This window comes from Heloderma suspectum, chromosome 11 (genome assembly GCF_057233095.1).
Source record: "Heloderma suspectum isolate Gila_16-S chromosome 11, 16-S_ref, whole genome shotgun sequence".
NCBI classification, from domain to species: Eukaryota; Metazoa; Chordata; class Lepidosauria; order Squamata; family Helodermatidae; genus Heloderma; species Heloderma suspectum.
Window position 1 is genome coordinate 14,946,113 of NC_139468.1, and position 24,231 is coordinate 14,970,343.

General features: G+C 49.5%; 1 protein-coding gene across 1 annotated transcript in view; it reads right to left on the reverse strand.

Annotated features, from left to right (window-relative positions):
• Positions 1–24,231, reverse strand: part of CD276 (CD276 molecule) — a 74,398-nt gene that overhangs the window by 20,215 nt on the left and 29,952 nt on the right. Inside the window, exons 2-4 of the mRNA XM_084816929.1 lie at positions 18,137–18,273; positions 12,362–12,712; positions 8,661–8,957 (exon numbers count right to left, since the gene is read on the reverse strand). Coding sequence (XP_084673055.1) covers positions 8,661–8,957; positions 12,362–12,712; positions 18,137–18,263 — 775 coding nt within the window. The 5' untranslated portion in view covers positions 18,264–18,273. The remainder of the gene's footprint in view (positions 1–8,660; positions 8,958–12,361; positions 12,713–18,136; positions 18,274–24,231) is intronic.

Below are 24,231 nucleotides of genomic sequence, written 5' to 3' on the forward strand. Positions count from 1 at the left end.
CTGGAGAGCCACTCCTGGTCAGTATATAAAACACAGTTTCACAACCTCCTTCTGGGTAGGGCAGGGAAAGGCCACAGTCTGAAACCCTGGAGAGCCACTCCTGGTCAGTATATAAAACACAGTTCCGCAACCTCCTTCTGGGTAGGGCAGGGAAAGACTGCAGTCTGAAACCCTGGAGAGCCACTCCTGGTCAGTATATAAACCACAGTTCCGCAACCTCCTTCTGGGTAGGGCAGGGAAAGGCCGCAGTCTGAAACCCTGGAGAGCCACTCCTGGTCAGTAAATAAACCACAATTCCGCAACTTCGTTCTGTGTAGGGCAGGGAAAGACCGCAGTCTGGAGAACCACTCCTGGTCAGTATATAAAACACAGTTTCACAACCTCGTTCTGTGTAGGGCAGGGAAAGACCGCAGTCTGAAACCCTGGAGAGCCACTCCTGGTCAGTATATAAAACACAGTTTCACAACCTCCTTCTGGGTAGGGCAGGGAAAGGCCACAGTCTGAAACCCTGGAGAGCCACTCCTGGTCAGTATATAAAACACAGTTCCGCAACCTCGTTCTGGGTAGGGCAGGCATAGGCTGCAGTCTGAAACCCTGGAGAGCTACTCCTGGTCAGTATATAAACCACAGTTCCACAACCTCCTTCTGGGTAGGGCAGGGAAAGACTGCAGTATGAAACCCTGGAGAGCCACTCCTGGTCAGTATATAAACCACAATTCCGCAACCTTGTTCTGGGTAGGGCAGGCAAAGGCCGCAGTCTGAAACCCTGGAGAGCCACTCCTGGTCAGTATATAAAACACAGTTTCGCAACCTCCTTCTGGGTGGGGCAGGCAAAGGCCGCAGTCTGAAACCCTGGAGAGCCACTCCTGGTCAGTATATAAACCACAGTTCCGCAACCTCCTTCTGGGTAGGGCAGGCAAAGGCCGCAGTCTGAAACCCTGGAGAGCCACTCCTGGTCAGTAAATAAACCACAATTCCGCAACCTCGTTCTGTGTAGGGCAGGGAAAGGCCGCAGTCTGAAACCCTGGAGAGCCACTCCTGGTCAGTATATAAAACACAGTTTCACAACCTCCTTCTGGGTAGGGCAGGGAAAGCCTGCAGTCTGAAACCCTGGAGAGCCACTCCTGGTCGGTATATAAAACACAGTTTCACAACCTCGTTCTGTGTAGGGCAGGGAAAGCCCGCAGTCTGAAACCCTGGAGAGCCACTCCTGGTCAGTATATAAAACACAGTTCCACAACCTCCTTCTGGGTGGGGCAGGCAAAGGCCGCAGTCTGAAACCCTGGAGAGTTACTCCTGGTCAGTATATAAACCACAGTTCCACAACCTCCTTCTGGGTAGGGCAGGGAAAGACCGCAGTCTGAAACCCTGGAGAGCCACTCCTGGTCAGTAAATAAACCACAATTCCGCAACCTCATTCTGTGTAGGGCAGGGAAAGGCCGCAGTCTGAAACCCTGGAGAACCACTCCTGGTCAGTATATAAAACACAGTTTCACAACCTCGTTCTGTGTAGGGCAGGGAAAGACCGCAGTCTGAAACCCTGGAGAGCCACTCCTGGTCAGTATATAAAACACAGTTTCACAACCTCCTTCTGGGTAGGGCAGGGAAAGACTGCAGTCTGAAACCCTGGAGAGCCACTCCTGGTCAGTATATAAACCACAATTCCGCAACCTTGTTCTGGGTAGGGCAGGCAAAGGCCGCAGTCTGAAACCCTGGAGAGCCACTCCTGGTCAGTATATAAAACACAGTTCCACAACCTCCTTCTCGGTGGGGCAGGCAAAGGCCGCAGTCTGAAACCCTGGAGAGCTACTCCTGGTCAGTATATAAACCACAGTTCCATAACCTCCTTCTGGGTAGGGCAGGGAAAGACCGCAGTATGAAACCCTGGAGAGCCACTCCTGGTCAGTATATAAACCACAATTCCGCAACCTCGTTCTGGGTAGGGCAGACAAAGGCCGCAGTCTGAAACCCTGGAGAGCCACTCCTGCTCAGTATATAAACCACAATTCCGCAACCTCCTTCTGGGTAGGGCAGGGAAAGGCTGCAGTCTGAAACCCTGGAGAGCCACTGCTGGTCAGTATATAAACCATTGTTCTGCAACCTGGTGCCCTCCACATGCTTGGGACTATGACTCCCAGGATACCGAAGCATTGGCCTTGCTGTCTGGGACTGTTGGGAGTTGAAGTCCAAAACATCTAGACGGAACCAGGTTGGAGAAGGCTGGTATGGACAATACAAAACTATGTGGACCCATGCCCTGACTCTGTGTAATGGCAGCTTCCCATGCCCAAAGAGGCTGGTAGGAGCATCAGGAGATGGAGAAGTGGCCAGACCCTTCCTGCAAAACTGGATTCAATCATGCACTTTTGAGTGCCAAAGATCTGCAGCACATGACTAAACATCACGTCCACTGGAGTCAATGGACAGAGTACCACAGTGCACTCCGACCCGAATCAGAGGCCTAATGATGCTGGTGGATGCTCCAGTTGCTGCCTCTTCACAGGGCCTGCGGATGCACGGGAAAAGGCGAGGAAACAGCAGGTTGAATTAGCCTATAAAACACTTCATTAACCTTTAAATAATTATGCTAATAAATTCAAATAGATGCTGATCTGTCACACTTTACTAGGAGGAGTGGAGGATGGGCTGAAAGTACTTTAAACATGACAGATTCCCTACAGAGAGGAGTCTTCCATGAGTCGGGGAAGGGGGGAAGCCTGCAAACTCATGCCCTCCAGTATTTCAGGAATGAAAATAGAGATACACTGGTATTCTCGCCTCAAGGAACATTTCGTCAGCCACACCGCCTTTGTTCTCGCCATTGTCAAAGGCCCTTGGCTGCCTTTTCTATGCTGCATCCATTTATTCTGCAGTAGGCTAACCTTGGGATAGGTGAGATTTTCACTCGGTTCGTTGTTTGAGAAGAACTTGTCAAAAATTTGCAAGTTTCTTTATAAACAGGCTGGGAAGAATTTGAGTTTTTTTTTTAAAAAAAGCAAATGTGGGAGAAGCAAAACTGATCAATTCCTCCATCCAGGCAGTGGTCTTTTCTCTTAAAAGTCTGACTTTCAGTCCCTATGTATTCGACCAGAATTAGATACATGGTCCGCTCCATGCTGGGAATAGCTGCACCTATTGAATTTGGCCAGCACAGATAGGCAAGAATGTCATTTTTGTTCATTTCTGGTTAAGAATGTTCCAAAATTAGCAAATTTCTTAATATTTCTCAAAACACCATAGTTGTCCTACAATGGCCAGTGTCCAACTGTGTCTTCCCATTAGCACAAATGGCATTGTGTCAGTGGAAACTAGGTTCTGAACTACGTGCAAGAGGAGAATCCAACTAAAGTTACATTTGTGTAAGTGTGGTTGAGCAAGTGGCCGTGCATCATGCTTGCTCAACCCATTGGGAAACCTGTTTCATACAATACTTGTTGCCCGTAATGCTTGCACAACCAGTTGCGCATTCTGCTTGCAAAACCAGTTGCACAAATGTAATGGGCGACAGCTTGCACAACGGAAAGATTTGGCCGAGCACCGCTAGCACTATTTGGCTTTGTGGAATGGCACCATTGGACACTTACCAATATCTTGTCAACAGTATAGAACAGACCTCAACGGATGCATTGCGAGAAATAGCGGGATGTGCATGGCATAGTCATGCACACGTTTGCATACATGCACACTTGCTCAACCGCAGAAGAGTCTCTTCCATCACCTGCTACCTGATCCTTTGTGTTGGAGATGCCAGGGACTGAACCTGGGACTGTCTGCATGCAAGGCAATTGGCCCTACCATTGAACTATGGTCCCACACTCCCTCCATACACCCACATGTACTTTCTGGGGTCCTTGAGAAGGGAAGGGAACCCTGAAGCGTGATGACACCTGCAATTTTTAAACAAGCCATCTCCCAAAAGCAAAAACAGGGATGAAATATGGACAGTGATTTTTCTAGGGAGTGGGCCATAAAACCCCTGGTGCATAAAACAAATGACATCCATATCCATGAAGGGTGCCCATGGGCTCATTTCACCACAACATGTACTGTACAGGTGGTTTATGGGAAGCCATGCTGGGGAGCCATGATGAGCAACCTGTTCCCAACACAAGCGCGCAACAAGTAAAGGCATGCGTGATCGCCAGACATTAAGAGCTGTGTGAGTTGCACATTCTGTTTCCCCTCTGTTAGTTATCCACTTGCTGGAAAATCAATCTAGTGTGAAGCTTTCCACATTTATGTCTTCTTTAACTGGAGTTGCTGGGGGACCGAACCTGGGGCCTTTTGCAAGCAAAGCAGGTGTTGCTTGGGGATGATGTGAGTTGTAGTGCAACACATCTGGAGGGGGCTGTGTTGGGCAATGCTGCCATAGAACTATCAGAGGGGCACATTTAGGGCAAGTAGGACAGTTTTCATGCACACTGAGGCTCAGCCAGTAAAAATGTAGGCCATAAAATAAAATAAAAGTAAACAAAGTTGCACCCAAAATTAAGTATGCAAATTAAATGTGCACATTTCCTTTTAATGTCAGTATTATCATAATTACTGTTGCTTTTACAGCAATGGCAGGACAAGTGAAAGGGGGGAGGAAGGTGAGAAGGATTAAAGAAGGGAGGATAGAGAAGTGGGGGCTTTATAAAAAATAAAATGAGCAAACTTCAACAGGTTTTTTGTTTGTTTGTTTTGCGGTATGCAAATTAAGCAAATCTGGGGCTCTGCTAAGGTTGCATAAAATCTATTCCCATTACAGAATTTGAAGATTCAGGTTGCGGAATGAGTGGAGAGCCTATTTTAGTGCCGAGTGCCAGGAGAAATGCATACCCAGACATCCCAGTTATACTTTGGGATTGCAAGGCTGCCATCAGCCATCAGTTTAACAGCAGTGGCCGCCATATTGTTTTTATTGGCTGCACCAAAGAAAGAGTGCCCTAGCGGCTGCCGCACACCCAGCCATGCCCCGTCACCACTCGAGCAGCACCGTGCATTTAGCCAAAAAGGTTTATGCACCTTGAGGGACCCTCGTTCACAAGCCAGCAGTTGCTGCGCCAAGGATAATTGAACACTGATTAATGTTACCTGCAAGTGAACAAGGTTACAAAGAGCTCGAGGGGGTCCATAAAAGTTGAAATGGCGTGAAGACAACTGGAAGCCACTCTGAAAAACCAAGGCGAGTCACTTGAATGGGAGTCAGCCGGCTCCTCGAAGCATTTTTACAGGGGGATCAAAAGTTCAGCAGACGTTGAACGTCTCAGCCTGCGATTGTGAGCACATTTACCTAGGAGTAAATCCCACTGGACTCAGCTGGGTTTTACTTCTGAGCAGACATGCATAGAATTGCGTTGGGAGATGTCAATCCTCATACCCCACTGCTAATCCAAAACCAACCAGGTTTAACATGGAACAAAAGTTACACCGGTCCTGCAACTGGTGTAAATAATTTCCCTCTCATTGCTTGCAATGGGAAGGAAATAGATCATAGAATCATAGACTCACAGAATCATAGAATAGTAGGGCTGGAAGGGGCCTACAAGGCCATCGGGTCCAACCCCCTGCTCAATGCAGGAATCCAAGTCAGAGCATCCCTGACAGGTGGCTGTCCAGCCTCGTCTTGAAGGCCTCCAGCGTGGGAGAGCCCACCACCTCCCTAGGTCATTGGTTCCATCGTCGTATTGCTCTGACACTCAGGAAGTTTTTCCTGATGTTCAGCTGGAACCTGGCTTCCTGTCCCTTGAGCCCATTAGTCCGTGTCCTGCACTCTGGGATGATCGAGAAGAGATCCTGGCCTTCCTCTCTGTAGCAACCTTTCAAGTACTTGAAGAGTGCTATCCTATCTCCCCTCAGTCTTCTCTTCTCAAGGCTAAACATGCCCAGTTCTTTCAGTCTTTCTTCATAGGGCTTTGTTTCCAGTCCCCTGATCATCTTCGTTGCCCTCCTCTGAACCATTTCCAGCTTGTCTGCATCCTTCTTAAAATGTGGTGCCCAGAACTGGACACAGGTACTCCAGATGAAGCCTAACCAGTGCTGAGTAGAGGGGAACTAGGACTTCCTGGGATTTGGAAGCTGTGCTTCTATTAATGCAGCCCAAAATAGCATTGGCCTTTTTTGCAGCCACATCACACTGTTGGCTCATATTCAGCTTGTGATCTAAAACAATTCAAGATCCTTCTCACTTGTGGTGTTGTTGAGCCACGTATCCACCATCTTGTAACTGTGCATTTGGTTCCTTTTTCCTAGGTGCAGAACTTGGCATACCCCTATTAAATTTCATTCTGTTGTTTTCTGCCCAGCGCTCCAGTCTATCAGTGTCCCCACCCCTGGCAATTGGAATGCTACGCCTCCCTTATTTCTGCTTTTCCAGCAGGAACCTAGCAGGGCTTTAGATATGTCGGAATGCTTCGATGGAGCTCTCCAGCCCTTCAGCTAGGACTGCCTTGCCCGAGAGCAACATTAAAACCATTAAAAGCTCAATGGAAAATAACAGTTTCCGCTGCTGGTCTAAAACATAGGAAGGATGGAACTAGTCTAGCCTCCTTAGGTAGAGAGTTCTTTTATTTATTATTTATTTATTTATTTAGTGGCATTTATATACTGATGAATATCATAAAATCTCTCGGCGGTTCACAATATTAAAATACAATATTAAAAACACAACACTAAAACACAGCATTAAAAAGACTTCCAACGACAGTAAAAAAAAATAATAATAATAATCAAGGAGCGGTAAAATGGAAGCAGCATAATTAATTTACTTACCAGCCCAGGGAAAGCCTGGGTGAACAGGTGTGTTTTCACGAGGTGTTTGAAAAATGTCAGGTTTTCTGCCTCCTGAATTACACGAGAGAGGGTTTTCCAGAGGGTGGGTGCCGCTACAGAGAAGGCCCATCCCCTTGGTATTTCACGGCGATATTCTGTTCATTTTGGAATGACCAGGGGTGCCACTACAGGAAGGACCCTGTCTCAAGCACCCACCAACGCAGCATCTCTATGCGGGGAGAACATATAACAGGGCCTCGGACTATGCTCACCAATTATGGGCAGGCTCATACAGTGGTGAGTGCTTGCAGTATCGGTCCAGCAGCCCCAGAAAACCATCCTGGCTCCATTCCAACAGTGAAGCCCAGTCCTTCCATCTCCTGCTTCCACCCATCATCCACCTCCCTGCACATGTTCTATGCGCTTTCCTTCTTGTTAGCCCTAGTCTTAATAAAAACACCACTGAAGACTCTTCTGTAGAACCACACAGTAATTGTCAGGGAAGCTGCCACCACTGAGAGACTGCATCACTGCAGCATGGAGCCCTGCTGCACAATAAAAGGAGGAGTTTATTATCTGCTTTTGCATCTCCCTTGCTCATCACCTGCAGAACACGCAAGAGCCGTCGATCATCCATCTCCAAATGCCATTGAGACCCAACCGGGGCTTCTGAGCGCCAAGGTGATCGCAGGACAGGAAATAACAATCAGCAAGAACGTTGATCAGAAATGCTGCCCCAAACCACAGGAGGGAATGGGCTGCGGGCGGAGGGGATCGGACTTCCTGTGGATCTCTGCCATGTGCATGTGATGGAAGGGCAGTCAGGGAGGGGTTAGTTTCTTGGCTCCTGAATCTGAAGACTGGGCTGAGGTCTTCTGATGCTGGATATGAGGAGCAGCTTTGCTCACCAGCCCGAATGAGAGGGAACTTCAGCTTCGTGGAAAATTATGGTGCTCTAAAGGATGGGTTGCCATGTCCCAAAAGCCAGGATGGGAACCTTCAGCCCCCCACCATAGGGGCTCCCTGTCCAGCCTGTGGAAGCTCCTCCCAGTCCCTGGCCCCAATCCCAGGGCTTAGGAAAGGCAGAGAGGGTGAGGAGTCCCTTTCTCTGTGCCTCTCTGGACATAGAAAAAGGGAACCCAATGACGCCTGGGGGTGAGGCTTTGGGGAAGGGAAGGGGCTTTGGGGAGAAGGAGGGTCCCACCCCCTAACATCATCTGCCCCCAGGGGGTGACTAGGTAGCAAATCTGGCCCCCAGGGCCAGAGGAGTTCCCCACCCCTGCCCCAAAGGAAACATTATCCATAAAACCTGCACACTATTTTCAGCACTGAAGGCCCTCCTCCAGGTGCGTCCTCTGAGGGAGGCACGGAGGGTGGCAACAAGGGAGAGGGCCTTCTCAGTAGTGGCCCCCTGCTTATGGAATGACCTTCCTGATGAGGCCCGCCTGGCATCAACATTGTTATCTTTTCAGCACCGGGTTAAAACTGCCCTCTTCTCTTGGGAATTTGGCAGCATATCATGAATTTTTAATCAGGTTCTGAATTGTCTTCGTTGATTGATTAAAAATGGGGGTGTGGCCTTCTAGGGGACTGCAGAGGGCCAGACTGGGACCTCAGGAGGGCCAGATTTGGCCCACAGGCCTGAGGATTTGCACCCCTGCAGTAAGCTTTGCAGCTCAGCAGGAATTTGAATCTGGATCTAGTCCTCCTCTCTTTCCATTACCCCACATTAGATTCTCTTTCCTCATCTGCTCTTGGCCCAGTGCCTTCATAAGCAACTGCCAGGCCCTTCTCACACAGAACTCCACAGCTTCACACCAGGCCCCAGCCTCCACCTCAAACATCCTCATGGCAGGCCACCACCTGGTTGCTCTCCCACTCCTCTCCCTGCCTCCCCAGAAGCTGACCTGTGATGGTGGCTGAGGCATGAGTTTCCTGCCGTAGCAAGGGGTTCTTCACCAAGCAGCTATAAGTGCTGTTGGGCTCCAGCACCACCCGCAGGATGCTCCGCACATCGAAGAGGCCCTCCTCATTGGCCACCTGGGAGGTGGTGATGTTCTCTGTGATGTTGTTGCCGTGGCCATCTTGCCAGACCACAGTCGCCTCGGGATAGCCAGAAAAGGTGTGGCATGTCACCGTTACCAGGTCTCCCGGCTTCAGATTCTTGTTGGGCTCCAGACTCAAGTTGGGTTTGGAGTAGAAAGCTGAAGGAGAAGAAGAATGGACATGGTGCAGCCCATGAAGGTCACAACTGAACTGGCAAAGTCAACGGCTGGGTTCACACAATACAATAACCCACGCTCAAGGTTGAGTATTGAGTGTGGATTGTCATTGAACTGTGGATTGTTGTTGAACCGTGGGTTGTTGTCTGAACCCAGCCATGTCAACAAACCATGGTTTGTTAACCATGAACAACCCACAGTTCACAATCCAACAACAAACCATGGGTTCTCTTCATGGGTTGTTTGTGGTTAACAAAAACATGGTTTGTTCGCACAACTGGGTTTAGACAACACCACAACCCACATTTCAACAACAACCCATGGTTCAACAACAACCCACACTCAACCCATATTCAACCGTGACTGAACCAATGGCTGAGTTCATACAAGATCCTAAGCCATGTTTTATGTTAACCATGGTTTGTTGCTTTCACCATTAATTGCCTTGCAGACCAGCAAATTAACTGCAGTTTGGTTTCCTTATTTCTGCTTTGTTTCTCTCCCACCCATTTTGCCAACCTTCAGACCAGTCTCCTTTTCAGGCTGCTTTTGATAGGTGCTTCTGTTTCAGGGCGGGCAGTAGCACAAACGAGCCAAGGATAAGCCACAGTTTTGGGTTCAGACATCATGGCGAGCCATGGTTTAAATAAGCCAGACTCTGTAAGCCAACAACAAACCATGGCTTGTGTTTGTGGTTTGTAACTGATGAACAATCCATGGTTTGTTTGCACAGATGGGTTTGGACACCCCGACAAGCCAGATTTCATCAGTATCAGTATTGTACGCTGCCTAGAGTGGCCAGGTAGCCAGCCAGATGGGTGGCTAAGAAATCAAATAAATAAACCAACCAACCAACCACACCATGGCTTAGTGTTATGTGCAAACCAGACCACTATTTTTTTTGTAGCCCCCGCAGTCACCAGGAGGGAGCAGGCAGTCTCCCTGAAACTCTTTCCTACTTCCCCACTGTGCCAGAGACAAAAGAATGCAAACCCTCTTCTGCTTGCCCACCTGATAGCCCATGCTCTGGTCATCCTACCCTGGCAATGGCTGTAGATATAGATTTAAGTTTCAGAAATGGGAACAGATACATCTTCCCACTTCCAGCAGCACTCTTCATGAGATCACGTTCACAGAGCTTTTTAAAGCTTTGCCTCTAACTAGCGAAAGTTCCAGGTCTTTGAGGGTTCGTAGACAAGACACTTTCAAGAGGCCCCCTCCCTGGATGAATCCACCTTCTCATCACCATGGTCACCAGCTTCTCTTGCTCCTCATCCTCTTTCTCATCATTCCTACCTCTTGCTTGCTTGACAGGCAGGGAACCAGTGAGCAAACCGCTCCTCCTTCTCACCGCCACCACTGTCCGGGCCAGAGCGAGAGGTCGGTGAACAAGGAGATTGCAGCGGTGAAGAAGAGGAGAAAGTCAGGGGGGTTCTTGTCCGAGGGCCCCTGCTGGGGTGTGGGTGCCCAACCATGCCTACCCTTGACACTGGCCCTGCCTCTAACAAAATGGAGAAGAAAACAGGAAACGCAGGCCAGAAGCAAAATGGAAAATCAGAGTGATGATGCTGCCAGAGCGGGCATTATGGGGAGAGCTGGCACAAGTATCTTTAGGGGTAAATTGAGCTGAATACAAGGGGGAGGGCTGGATTTCCTGGAGGGGGGCGGCTTTGGCCCGCTGTCAGGTGCCAGCAGACTCAAAGCAGGGAACCCGACAGCAGGGCCCCAGCACCTTCCTCTTTGCTCCACCGAAGCAGCTTGCAGATGGCCTCATTTCTGCTGCTCGACAGCATCACCCTGATAATGGCTGGGAGCTGCAGTTTGTCAGCTCGGCTGGACCAGATTAGCAGGCAACGCCAACGGGGCAGGGATGGAGGGATCGTGTAGCCCTTCAGATGATGTTGGACTGCAACTCCCCCACCACTGGCTATCTGGCTAGGGCTGAAGGGAACTGCAGTCCACCAACATCTGGAGGGCCGCATGTTCTCCACCCCTGCAATAGGGCCTTAGATAGATCTGCTGCCTCAGCTTTGGAGCCCTAGGGCAGAGATTCCTGGAGCCTCGCCTTGCCTGGCTTGGGCTCTCTGCACTGCTGCCTTTGGGAACCAGACTGCCGCCTCCCTCGGCCTCCATCACCTCCCTCTGGCTCTCTGGAGCTTTGGCTGCTGCCTCTGGCCCTTTTGACCAGCACCTCTGGAACTGTGATCCATGCCTGCCCTGGGCTGCACTACTTGTCTTTGGTCCCTCAGACTGACAACCAGCAGCCCTGCAAATCCCCAAACGTAATGGGCTCAAGTGACAGGACGCCAGATTCCGGCTGAACATCGGGAGAAACTTCCTGACTGTTAGAGCAATACGACAATGGAACCAATTGCCTGGGGAGGTGGTGGGCTCTCCCACGCTGGAGGCTTGCAAGACAAGGCTGGACAGCCACCTGTCAGGGATGCTCTGACTTGGATTCCTGCACTGAGCAGCGGGTTGGCTTGATGGTCGCATTGGCCCCTTCCAGCCCTAGTATTCTATGATTCTATGAGACTGAAAGGACTGGGCATGCTTAGCCCTAAAAGAAAACTAAGGGGAGATATGATAGTGCTCTTCAAGTACTTGAAAGTCTGTCAGAGAGAGGAAGGCCAGGATCTCTTCTCCATCATCCCAGAGGGCAGGACACGGAAGAATGGGCTCAAGTGACAGGAAGCCAGATTCCGGCTGAACATCGGGAGAAACTTCCTGACTGTTAGCACAATACGACAATGGAACCAATTGCCTGGGGAGGTGGTGGGCTCTCCCACGCTGGAGGCATTCAAGATGAGGCTGGACAGCCATCTGTCAGGGATGCTCTGACTTGGATTCGTGCATTGAGCAGGGGGTTGGCTTGATGGTCACATAGGCCCCTTCCAGCCTAGTATTCTATGATTCTATGAGACTGAAAGGACTGGGCATGCTTAGCCCTAAAAGAAAACTAAGGGGAGATATGATAGCGCTCTTCAAGTACTTGAAAGGCTGTCACAGAGAGGAAGGCCAGGATCTCTTCTCCATCATCCCAGAGGGCAGGACACGGAAGAATGGGCTCAAGTGACAGGAAGCCAGATTCCGGCTGAACATCAGGAAAAAAGTCCTGACTGTTAGAGCAATACGACAATGGAGCCAATGACCTAGGGAGGTGGTGGGCTCTCCCACGCTGGAGGCATTCCAGATGAGGCTGGACAGCCACCTGTCAGGGATGCTCTGACTTGGATTCCTGCATTGAGCAGGGGGTGGACTCGATGGTCTCATAGGCCCCTTCCAACCCTACTGTTCTATGATTCTATGATTCTATGATCTCTCGGGCCTCTGATCCCACTGGACCCCCACACCGCCAGGAGCCTTCCACCTGCCCCCTGCCTCACCTGCCACATGCAGCGCGACAGCAGCACTGCTGTAGTCCCGGACACGGACAAAGCACGTGAAGCTCCCCTCGTCGGCAATCTGCACACGCCGCAGCAGCAGGGAGACGTTGCCCCGGGGCAGCTGGTCGTAGAAGAGGGCAGTGCGGTTTGTATAGTCACTCCGCTGGTTGGCCAGCTGATCCCGGCCCCCGGCAAAGCTGTGCACCAGCCGCTTGGTGTCTGTCAGCTGCCAGATGAGGGTGAGGTCATCCAGGCTGAAGTTGGCGTCTGGAGAGAAGGAGCAGCGCAAGGTGGCATCACGGCCAAAGAGGGCGACAACGGGGTCAATGGGGACCTCGATCTCCAGGGCACCTGGTTGGGGAGTGGGGGAGGGAGAAAAGACACTCAGCAGAGACCTCAACAGGAAGTCACAGAAACAACAGCTTGGCCCCAAAGCAAGGGGTGCAGAATCACAGGTCCCAATTTGGCTTTCCTGGGGTGCCCAGATGGCCCCGCCCCTTCCCTGGCCCTGCCCTCTTTTTCCTATCCACCAATCGTTTGGTGGTTTCCTGGTCTCTGCGGGTTTTCCCCCATTTTGAAAGTTTGAATTGCCTCTCCCAAGGCTTAGTTCCTGGTAGCTTTAAGCTAAATTATGCTGGTATTTTTGGTATTTTGCTCTCCCTCTTCTGCCTTTGGCCCCACCCACTACAGGAATATGGCCCCTGAGAGCTTCTCTGACATGGAATTTGGCCCTCGGGCAGAGAGAGCTTCTACACCCCTGCAGTGCAGGAATAAGCCCTGTGCTCTCACACTCCCTCCTTTCTTTGCTCACTCAGCTGTATTAGTTCCCTTCCCAGTTTGCACAAACCATGGTTTCCTGTTAGAAGTGAACCAGCAAACTGTGGTTTGCACTTACCCTGCCAAAGTGATGCTCCGAAGAGCAACGGGGCCCTGCTTGGTTGGCACGGCTCTGTTGCGCTTCAGAGCCCACCTGCCACTATACCATAGCCTTCCCCAACATGGTGTCATCCAGATGTTTTGGACTTCGGCTCCCATCAGCCCCAGCCAGCATGGCCAATGGTCAGGAATGCTGGGAGCTGTAGTCCAAAACATCTGGAGGACACCAGGTGTTGGGGGGCTGTACTGCCACCTCTTCAGCTTTAACCAAGGCTAAGCACACATTTTCTTTTTAAAGCGGGAGTTGACAGCAGCACAGCAGGACTGCCCAAGTCATTCAATCCTCCCCCCCACAACCCAAATAATGTGGAACCCATACTATGCCACTGCACAGGTTATGGGGAAAGGGGCAGAAGGGGCCTGGGCCCTTTTTTTTTATGCTGCCCCCCTTAGCTACTGTTTTTAGAAGTCTATAGGGGGCGTGATAGGGGGGCGGGATTCGAGAAATGGGTTTCTGAATATCATTAAAGCCCCCCCCCATGCCTTTCCCAACCCATAATTTGAGCCCTGTATTAGGCTGTTAGCTACTTGCACCAATATTGTGCTATGGGGAAAGGGCAGGTGGGGTGCACATCACTTGATCCTCTATTCAAGCCCTAAGACTACATCATCGTGGCTCGGGAGCACAGCACTAGGGCCTTAAGAGCAATGGTGTGAAGCAGCAGCAGGGGCGACTCAACGCCACCGCTCGTCAGCAGGACCCAACGAGACCGGTGCTATCCCAGGGCACTGCTGCCCCCTCCTGTCCGGCAAGAGCCACTGCATCCTCCCTCTGATCTGGAATCACTTCACTATTTTATTTATTAAATTTTATTTATTATTATTATTTATAATTTATAATTATTATAATTATTTAAAATTATTTATTATTTTATTTATTATTATTATTATTTTATTTATTAAATTTATTAATCGCCCATCTGGCTGGTCACCCAGCCACTCTGGGTGATATATATCTGGACTATATACACCCTTCAGTTTTTAAATAGAATCATCAAAGCATTAACTGCAGATTTCTAAAACACACACACCAACAACCCTAATCGAATCAGTAGGACCAACGAACAACAAGCAGCAGTGCTGGATGCCTTTGTAGCGGGGATGGGGAACGTGTGGCCCTCCTGGTGTTTTTGGTCTGCAACTCCCATCATCCTGCACCACTGGCTATGCTGGCTGGGGCTGATGGGAGTTGCAGTCCAGCGACATCCGGAGGGCCCTGCACTCCCCACCCCTGCTATTTCTTTATTAGTAATGCTTGCATACCACTTAATCTACTAAACTCTCTAGGATGCATTAGCTCTCTCCTCTCTGCGCCGGATGTGACTGGGGAGGGAGAGCCCTTAAAAATGGTTTGGCACCAGCGTTTGGATCCAAAATTAGGGAAAATGAACTTTACTAGAAGTTTTGCTGGATCAGGCTGAAGCTCCACCTAGCGCAACATCCTGTTTCCCGCAGTGGCTGGTCAGGTGCCTATGGCAGGACGAAAGGCAATAGCCCCCCCGGCCTTCATCCCCCACCCCGAGCAACTGTATTCAGTAGCACACTGCCTATGGACATGTAGAGGCAGGGTGCTGAACCTCAGGACTGTGGGTCAGGTCCAGCGCCCCTGGGGTCCTAATCCAGCCCTCCAGGATTCCCCAGATGGTCACGCCCGCTTCCCCTGACCATGCTCCTTTCCCCCCAACCCCCCAGTCATTTGGTGGTCTCCCAGGTGTTTGTTCTTCAAATTTTCGCCATTCTAAAAGGTTGAGATGCCTCTCCTGTCAGGAATGAATCTGAGCATGTAGAGATGTCTGGCAGCCCAAGTTCAGAATTAGAATGGGAACCGCCAGAACAGAGGGAGGTAGCCTCCCCAGTGAGCCCAGATACAGTGAGACTTTCTTCCCAGGACCTTGACACACTGATGGCCCAGGCTGAACAGCTCCCCTGTTCCTCCACCTTGAGAACTCAAGTTTCAGAGTAGGAGGAGGAGGGCGAGGGGCGTGACTTGAGGGACGCTAGGGTCCGTCGCAGAGCAAAGCAGGAAAAGTTAGGGGCAGGGCTCAGACGCTCCACCAGGTTGGCCACTCGTGGGAGCCAACATAGGAGGGAGCCACCCTAAGGGAGGGGCATCCCTGTGAAGTTAGTCTAGCCATGAAGTTCTTGCCCAGACTGCTGACAACTTTCCTAACTTCCACTTCGTATCCTCTATTGATATTCATAGATGTGTGGATTAGCTGGTGCATTGCAGTCTGACAGTTTCCTAGAATTTGCATTTGTAATGAGACTAGCCGTTAAACAATAAAGTAGTATTGGACTGGAGCTTTGTTTCCTAGAGTGTGTTGATTGTGAAGAAAGAGAACAGAGGGACATGACATTTCCTAAGGGCTAGCTACTGACAGGAAGAGCTTTAAACTAAGGAATGCTAGTATTGGGGAGGTGGAGGGTCTTGTCCCTTTTGTTTTCAGCCTCGCCCTCCACTGGATTGCAGCCCCCGAGAGTTTCTCCAAAATGGAATCCAGCCATAAGGCTGAAAGACGCTATGCTTTGGAAGGTTCTTTCTCTGAGTGGTGTCCCCCTACTGTGGGTCTAGTTGTACCACCAGTGAAATGCAAAGCAATTTTAAGTTGCTGTGTGAAGCTCCCTCACTAGCTTTAAACTGCTCAGGGGAATGATTTGACTTAGAGGCACATGCAAACAGACTCAAAGCAGGGGCGCGTATATCTCGCAATAAGTGCAAAAGCGTTCTTAATACAGAAGTGTTTCTTTGAGAGATGCAGTGATGGATTAAGTCAGCCTTCCCCGACCTGGTACCCTCCCACTGTTTTGGACTTCAACTCCCATCAGCCCCAGCCAGAATGGCAAATGGTCAGTAACGCCGAGAGTTGTAGCCCAAAATATCTGGAAGGCACCAGGTAGGGGACGGCTCGTTCAAGCGGAAATTACAGGAAGCTATATTAGTTCTCCTGCTGATCAAGGTTGGAGTAAAGAAACATGATCATATGAATAAGAATAGTTCTATTGCTGCAAGGCTTATGAGATTGTTGTAAATTAACTAGGGATGTCCGTTGCTGGGAAATCTGGTTCTTTTATCACTTGACAGACTTCCACGGTGTGATGTGCATTTGAGAGCCAAGCTGCGGGTTTTCCCCCAACATCTGGGAAATTTGTTGTGCATGTATTTTCCTGCAGGGTCCACAATTTCCACAAGTTACAGCTGGATTTGCGCAAATCGCTCCAAAATTCGCACAAATTGTAAAACCGTGGGGGGGGGAGATGTGCGAAATGCCTGGAAGATCCACAAATCTGACTCACTGCAGACCAAGTCAGGTACCACAGCAGGAACCGGAACAAAGTCCAGGGGGCTGAGCCTAGGAAAACTCATCGAACTTGACGCCCCCAATAACGGATTTCTCCGACATCCTTAATTAACCAATCCAGGGTTTCGACTTGAGCTCACTGTCTTTATTATGTACAGAAAAAAAGCCAGACGTTCCCATATTCACACACTAGATGTCACCCTTGGCCTTCTTTTATTGCTTCAGACAGACACTCCTCCACAGACGGCATGCCTGTTTGTGCATTCTGGCAGCATTTAACATAATGAAAGAAAATTGCAGAGGCGGGGAGGTTAAAGGTCCTTGGTCAGAGATCTGAAGCCAACCTCACTGTTGCTGGGAAAGGGGGAGGGTGTACTCCACGAACGGCTCCCCCAATGTACCTTGAGAAGAGCCCTAGAATCACACACAGGCTCCTCTGGTGGATTCAGACCCAGCCCACCCTGCCATTAGGCAAGGTGAGGCGGTTGCCTCAGGCGGCAAATGCTAGGAGGTGGCAGCAAGGTGTTGGAGGAAAGAACTGTGTGCCACCTGGCCTGCCCCCTACGGTAGCCTGCTGCCTTCAGGTGCGGTGGAGGGCGCGGTCCCGCTGCCAGTGTTGAGGAAGATTATGACTGCCAGTCCAGTTGTGTGTGTTTTTGCATGGAATTGGGGCCCGGGGCATCCTGTTCTTTGTCTCAGGCAGTAAAATGTCTTGAGCCAGAAGACAGAGAAGAAAGAACTACATCCTAAAATGTGGTGTAGTGGTTAGAGTGTTGGACTGGGACTCAAGAGATCAGGGTTCTAGTCCCCACTCAGCCATGAAGCTCACTAGATGATTTTGGGCCAGTCACTGACTCTCAGCCTAACCTACCTCTCAGGGTTGTTGTGGGGATAAAATGGAGAGGAGGAGGATCATGTAAGCTGCCTTGGGCTCCTTGAAAGAGGAAAAAGGTAGGATATAAATGTATAACAACAACAGCAACAACAAGAGCAGCCCTGGTATTGGAGAGACATTGCTAAGATCAAACCGAAAAAGAATCCAGGGTTGGAGAAGCAAACTCAACTGGCTCACCTCCCTGGCATAATGGAATCAGCACTATTCTGCACACAGCTGATGAGACTATATAAAACCATTTCTTCAGCAGCAGCAGAAAGGGCAGGAAGGCTGGCTCCGTGGGCATGCAACAGAGAGTGGTGAGAATGGGGGCAGGCTGTTGCTCAGCGGTACAGTATCTGCATCTCCAAGTAGAGATGGGGAAAACCCTTGTCTGAAAGAGCCATTTCTCAGGGTCCCAGGCAGGGGTCTTTGCTGTCACCGGCCATCTGAATTCTTCTTAATTGGAGATGATGCGGATTGAACCCAGGAGGACCAAAGACAGGGGAATGGTCAGCCAACTCTTCCCCCTTTCTTCCAGCCCACAAAACTCTCAGAAATAGAGGTTTGAGTGCCAATCCGTGAAACGTTCCTGCTGAAGCGAAACCTCAAAAAACGGGGCAGAATCTGGCAGAGGCCGGTTCCACAGCCATCGCAGTTACTCACCGGCCAGAGTTGACAGCAGAAGACCTGCGATCAACAGATGGCAGCACATCTTCCTTGCGAAGTAAGTGATCTGAGAGGTAGGAGAAGAGCAGTGGGGGTTGGGATGCAGGTTTGGAGAGACAGCCATCTTCACTCGCCTAAGGGGAAAAACAGACAGGCATAAGAACATAAAAAGACCCATGGCGAATCTGATCAGAGGTCCATCTAGTCCAGCATTCTGTTCACACAGTGGTCAACCAGCCACCTGTGGGAAACCCGCAAATAGGACAAGAGTACAACAGAACCCTACAGCCCATGTTCCCCAGCAACTGGTGTACAGAGGCATACTTCCTCTGATACTGGAGGCAGCATAGAACCATCAGGACTAGTAGTCATTGATAGCCTTCTCCTCCAGGAATGTGTCTAATCTGCTCTTAAAGCCATCCAAATTGGTGACCATCACTCCATCGTGTGGTAGCGAATTCCATAGTTGAATTATGCATTGTGTGAAGAAGTCCTTCCTTTTATCTGTCCTGAATCTCCCTCCAATCAGCTTCATGGGATGAGCCCATTAGGTTCTAGTATTATGAGAGGGAGAAAATGTCACCCTGTCCACTTCTTCCACACCATGCATAATTTTCCATACCTCTACCATGCCACCCCTCACTTGCCTTTTCTCTAAGCTAAATGGAGCCAACTGACAGCCACCTGTCAGGGATGCTCTGACTTGGATTCCTGCACTGAGCAGGGGATTGGACTCGATGGCCTTGTAGGCCCCTTCCAACCTACTATTCTATGATTCTAGATGTTGTAACCTTTCCTCAGGGGGGGGGGGAATTGCTCCAGCCCCTTGATCATTTTAGTTGATCAAGACCATTTTCTGCGCTTCTTCCTACTCTGCAGTATCCTTTCTTTAGGCATAGTGACAAGAACTATATACAGTATTCCAAATGTGGTTGTACCATAGATTTGTGTAAGGGTACAATTATATGGTTAGTTTCATTTTCAGTAAGGGCAGTGACACGAATACACATTTCCAGAGGCAGATTTGGTCTCAGGGCTAGTTAGTTCCCTTTTGATATCCCTATGGCACTTGAAGCGGAGAAGGGTGGAAGAGGTGATTTCCCCCACCCTATTAATGCTACCTTCAAATTCTCCCACCCATGGCTTTGCCCCTCCTTATCTCTCCAGTCTTATATCCCAGTACATGCCCCAGCCAGCCATAGTCCAACACATCTGGAAAAGCACCAGGTTGACTCCTCCATTCCACAACCCTCAGTCATCTGAAAGTCTTCTGCTTCCTCTTGCTGCCTCCCAGTTTGGAATGGCCTCCCAGGTCACCTGCACCATCGCCCCTCTCCTTCAACAGCCTCCTCAAACTCCACCTTTTCTGTGAACAGCGATATGGGTTTTCTGTGAAAATTAGACGAATTTGCATAGGATCATTTGCACTGGGGAATTTTCTGATGCCCTAGAGCAGCCCTCCCCAGCCTGATGCCCTCCAGATGTGTTGGACTGCAACTCCCAGCATGCCCCAGCCAGCCATAGTCCAACACATCTGGAGAGCACCAGATTGGCCAAGGCTGCTCTAGAGAATGCTCTAATGTAGCACATGGCTTTTACTTGTATTTAGTAAACAACAAAGCCAAAAAAAGGACCCCCTCTTCATTTCTTGTCTCAATATGCCACAAATATTTCACCTGAACAGTCTGACAAACTATTAAAGCACACTAAGGGCACTATCCTATCACCACTAGACAGCAGCCAGATGGCCATAGGATTATTCAGTTTATGGGAACTGACCTAGGAGCCAGTGCTCCGACGGTGGTTCCCAGAAAACTGCCTCCCTGCCCCCGCCACCAAGTAAGAGGCGTGGTTCTTCCCGCCTCTGTGCTTGGAAGAGCAGCATGGAGTGGGGGGAAAGGGGGTCTTCCTGGGGGCGGGGAGGGGATGGTGGAAGCATAGTTATGATGTTTCCTATGTGCTGTCCAGCCTCTCCCCCTCCGACCTGCTCTGGTTAGACAGCTGAAATCGGCCATCTAGCCACTAATGCAGGGCAGCTGGAGCGCAGAGGAGATCCCCTCTGTGATTTGCCCACCCTGCATTGGATAATCAGTCACCTCCGAGTTCGGAGGCGGCCGACTATCCCCATTGGATCGCGCTCTTAATTCGATTTCAATATTATATTATATAGAAAGGTTGATTGGGATACTTGTAGAAATTTAAAGATAATAGTAATTACTTCCCTTAAATTGTTTAAATGTAAGAAAGAAAAAGCAAAGGAACTGAAAACTGGCACACTAATTCAGCCTTCCCCAAACTGGTGCCTTCCAGATATATTTGACTACAGCTTCCAGAATCCCCCAGTCAGCATGGAGAGCACCAGATTGGGGAAAGCTCCAGTAATTATTTCTAGCGACCCCAAGAACTGTGCATGATATGGTGACAACCGCTCAGCTGTTTCAACAGAGTTCATCTTGTTGAGGTACCTTCAGTTTTGCTGTCCCCACCTACTGGTTCTATTTCACACTGAAATATATATGTATTTCAATGACATCTCTGTAGTCTCTCGCATACTAGCGCTGATCAGCGCTTCAACATCTAACTTCTCTGATTGTCCCTTCTGACCTTTGGTTTGAGTTTCTGAGAACAGCACATTTTATCTGTGCTAGCACAAAAACTACTGGGCCAAACTGTCTGAAATTTGGCAGGTGGAATCAGCTCCACTGCGGCCACCAGGTCCCCATAGTTCATGTATTTATCATGAAAACTGAAAAGGTTATGGCCGTTTCTCTTTTCTAATGCAAGTCAATGGGAAAACGTCAAATCCGAATAGTTCGGATATCCTAATCTTGCTTTGGATCCGAATCTGAAGCAAAGCGGGTTGGGTCCAAATCAGTCCAAAGCAAAGTGGGGCTGCTTTGGAAGGTCCGAATCGGCATCCGAAGTGAAGCAGGGTGCACAGCCCTAATTTCTATGAATTCGACCCATGGATTCTGCAGCAGACCAGCTTTTCCTGAGTTGCACGGATTCCTCTGCAGAATTGGCGGGTCGGATTCAAAGAAATCCGATCTTGTTTGAGTCCGTTTTGGATTTCTCCAGCATCCCTATCCACATGCTTGTTGCTGCTCTCAAAGATCACCAAAGGGCCAGGGAGGCAAGACTTCCCTTTACAAGCAAGTTGTGCAGAACTCAGCGGATGTGCCAAGTTCCGGAGCAGACAGAGGTATTGCGGCAGAAAGAATCCCCTTGCTCTTTGGGTATTTCCCCTCCAAGCCACAGTATCCTGCCCCTAAAAAAATACACAGCGAAGGGGAGGAACAGTAACCCAGCCGCAGCGACTTCCTGAGCTGGGATTCCCCTTCCATCATCTTCTGTCTGTGAGCAGCTTAAACACTGGAGCCCTCTAGCATGAACAGGACTGCAGCTGCTCACAAACAGCATTCCCAGCTTCAGTTGGTCATCAGACCCATCCAATACTGCCAAAGAATGATCAAATCTTTACAGCACTATTTTATTAGGACAGAGAGCGAGCGAGACAGAGACTTGTGAAAAAAGAGCCCATATTAAGTTAACTGTTATGAAACCATGAAGTCATTGAATTTTAAAGCACTGGAAAAATCATCTTATTATTTATAGCTTAATGATATTTGTCAGATACAAATGGAAAATGGAAAATATTCAAAAGATGTGGGTTTTTGTTTTGTTTTTTAAAAAAACTTTTTATCTTGGAACTCCAGGAAAGAGCACACTTCCTTACAAACTCTGTTTACCATGAAGTTAAATGAATAAACTGTGCACACCCACAAAGTATGAAAGACAAGGGTCCTGTTATGAATGTTGTTACGGCTAAATGTCATTATAGCTAAATGTCGTTAGGTAGTTATGGGAGGGAAAGGTAGAACCTGTGTTTTGATGAACTGTGTAAATCTAACTAGAACCCTGAAAAGTTGGGGAGCGATGAATCCTTTACTGTCAGGAGATATAATTGATGGAGCCAGGGATGCGAGGGAGGAGAGATTCAATCTTTGCAGTTTCCAGTACAAACCAACTTGAACCGCAGCTCCTGGGTGAATGCGTAGACTAGGGCTGGGGGATATCTGGCCTTCCAGATGTTGTTGGACTTCAACTCAGTTCCAGCCAGCATGGCCAATGATCAGGAATGAGTTGCGGTCCAAGAACATCTGGTGGACCACAGCTTCCCCACTGCTGGTGCAGACCTTAAGTTTTCCACCCTCAGTTCCTCCCCTCACTGCTCCTCCGCAACCTCCCATTACATGCCTGGCTTATTTTCTCATTTTGTTAACAGACACTAAGCCAGAATCCCCCAGTTTGGACGTAACAGGGAACTCCAGCCTAATGCAAGTCCAGAACTTTGCACCGAAGCTGAACAACAGGAGGCGAGGCAAGGGAGGACTGCTCAGCCCCCATGCTTCATAAACCACTCTCCCTAAATCATGGTTTGTGAAGCCTCAGACCACTGCCCAAATGAGACTAGAATCTGTTTTACCAAGCAGGAGAAATGTAAGGACTCTGCCTAGTAGACAGTAGTAGTAGATAGGCAGAGTTGGCACTAGTGAGGCAGTTAAGGAATTTTACGCTCTGGGCTTAATGGTCTTACGGCGAGAGGATGGGGGCGATTTAGATGGCAACGTGAATTACTTCACTTGCTTCAAAACGTGATTCGCCAGCCCTGCGGCATTTGGGGGCCTCCTGCTCAGGCTGCTGCGTGGGGCCCTTTACGTCTGCCCTAGAGCCCTACCCTGATGGCGCCGCCGGAAATACCTATCTTAGGAAATACCTACCTTACATTCGACAGGAAATTAGATAGGAAATACCTACATTACATTCGACAGGAAATTAAGTGCAGTGAGATCGCAACCACTTGTCCACCTGATTCAAAACTGCATGCCGCTCAGTCCACTTCGGCACGGGAAAGAGACAGGCTCTACATTGTGGGGCCTGTCTTAGGTTGGAAGCCACAGAGAGAGAGAGAGACAGAGAGACAGAGACAGAGAGAGAGACAGAACCAGGAGGCAGAGGGTACGGGTCTGGAGGTCAGTAATAAAACAGCATTTCGCAGGGGTTCAGAGTCTTAAAATGCAGGCGGGAGCAGGTCCAGAGGGCGCCAAGACAGGAGGGGCTACTGCTATGGATGGACTCTGGACTCAGTCTGAGAGCACCTGCTTTGCTTGCAGAAGGTCCCAGCATCTCCAGATAAAAGGAGATCAGGGAGCAGGTGATGGGAAAGCCTGGGAAGCTGGAGTGGCTGCCAGTGGCCCGCCTGGGGGCCCAATCTAGCTGGGAAACCACCAAATGATTGCTGGTTGGGGGAAAGGAATGGGGCCAGGGGAAGGAGTGGTAGGAACCCCAGAGGGCCACACCCTCTTTCCTGGGTCTCACCCCTTTCCCGCAGTTGCTGGGTAGTTTCTCAGCTTTTGTGCAGTTTTCCCCCCGATCTGAAAGGTTGAAACGCCTGACTTACGGCTTAGTTGCTGGCAGGAAGAGCTGTACACTAATATATGCTGGTGTTTTCGCCCCACCCCTTTTGCCTTCAGCACCACCCATCACTGGAATGTGGCCCCCCAAGAAATGGAATTCACTCGGGCTGGCAGAGCTTCAACACCCCCTGGAGGGGACAATACTGGGCGAGACAGACAAATAAATGGCTGACGTGGTGTAAGACGGCTCCCTGTGTTCCTACCCTTGATGCAAGTCACTCGGTCACTCACAGAACGAAACCCAAACATTTATCGACACAGGATCACTCAAATATGAATTGCCTGCAGTGTTTTTAAACAGAACGCGGAAGGGAAGCAATATTCTTCTTAAAAGCAGGTCACGGCAAAAATCTGCAGAGGACCAGTTGCGCAGAAAAGATGTTGTCGGTACCACAGCAGCTAACAAACCCAGGGAATTTAGACTTCTGCCCTGACTTTTAAGGGGCTGACCTACAGTCCTGGTTAATCAGAATTCATGATCTGGCTGCAGAAGCACAAATAGCTTAAAAGCTAAAGATGTCTCTATGCTTGCTCATGCTCACATGCCGGAGCTTTTCCTTGAGTATATAGTTGAGTTCTGCCTTTCTACAGAAAGATTGGTAGCAGCTTTCTCCT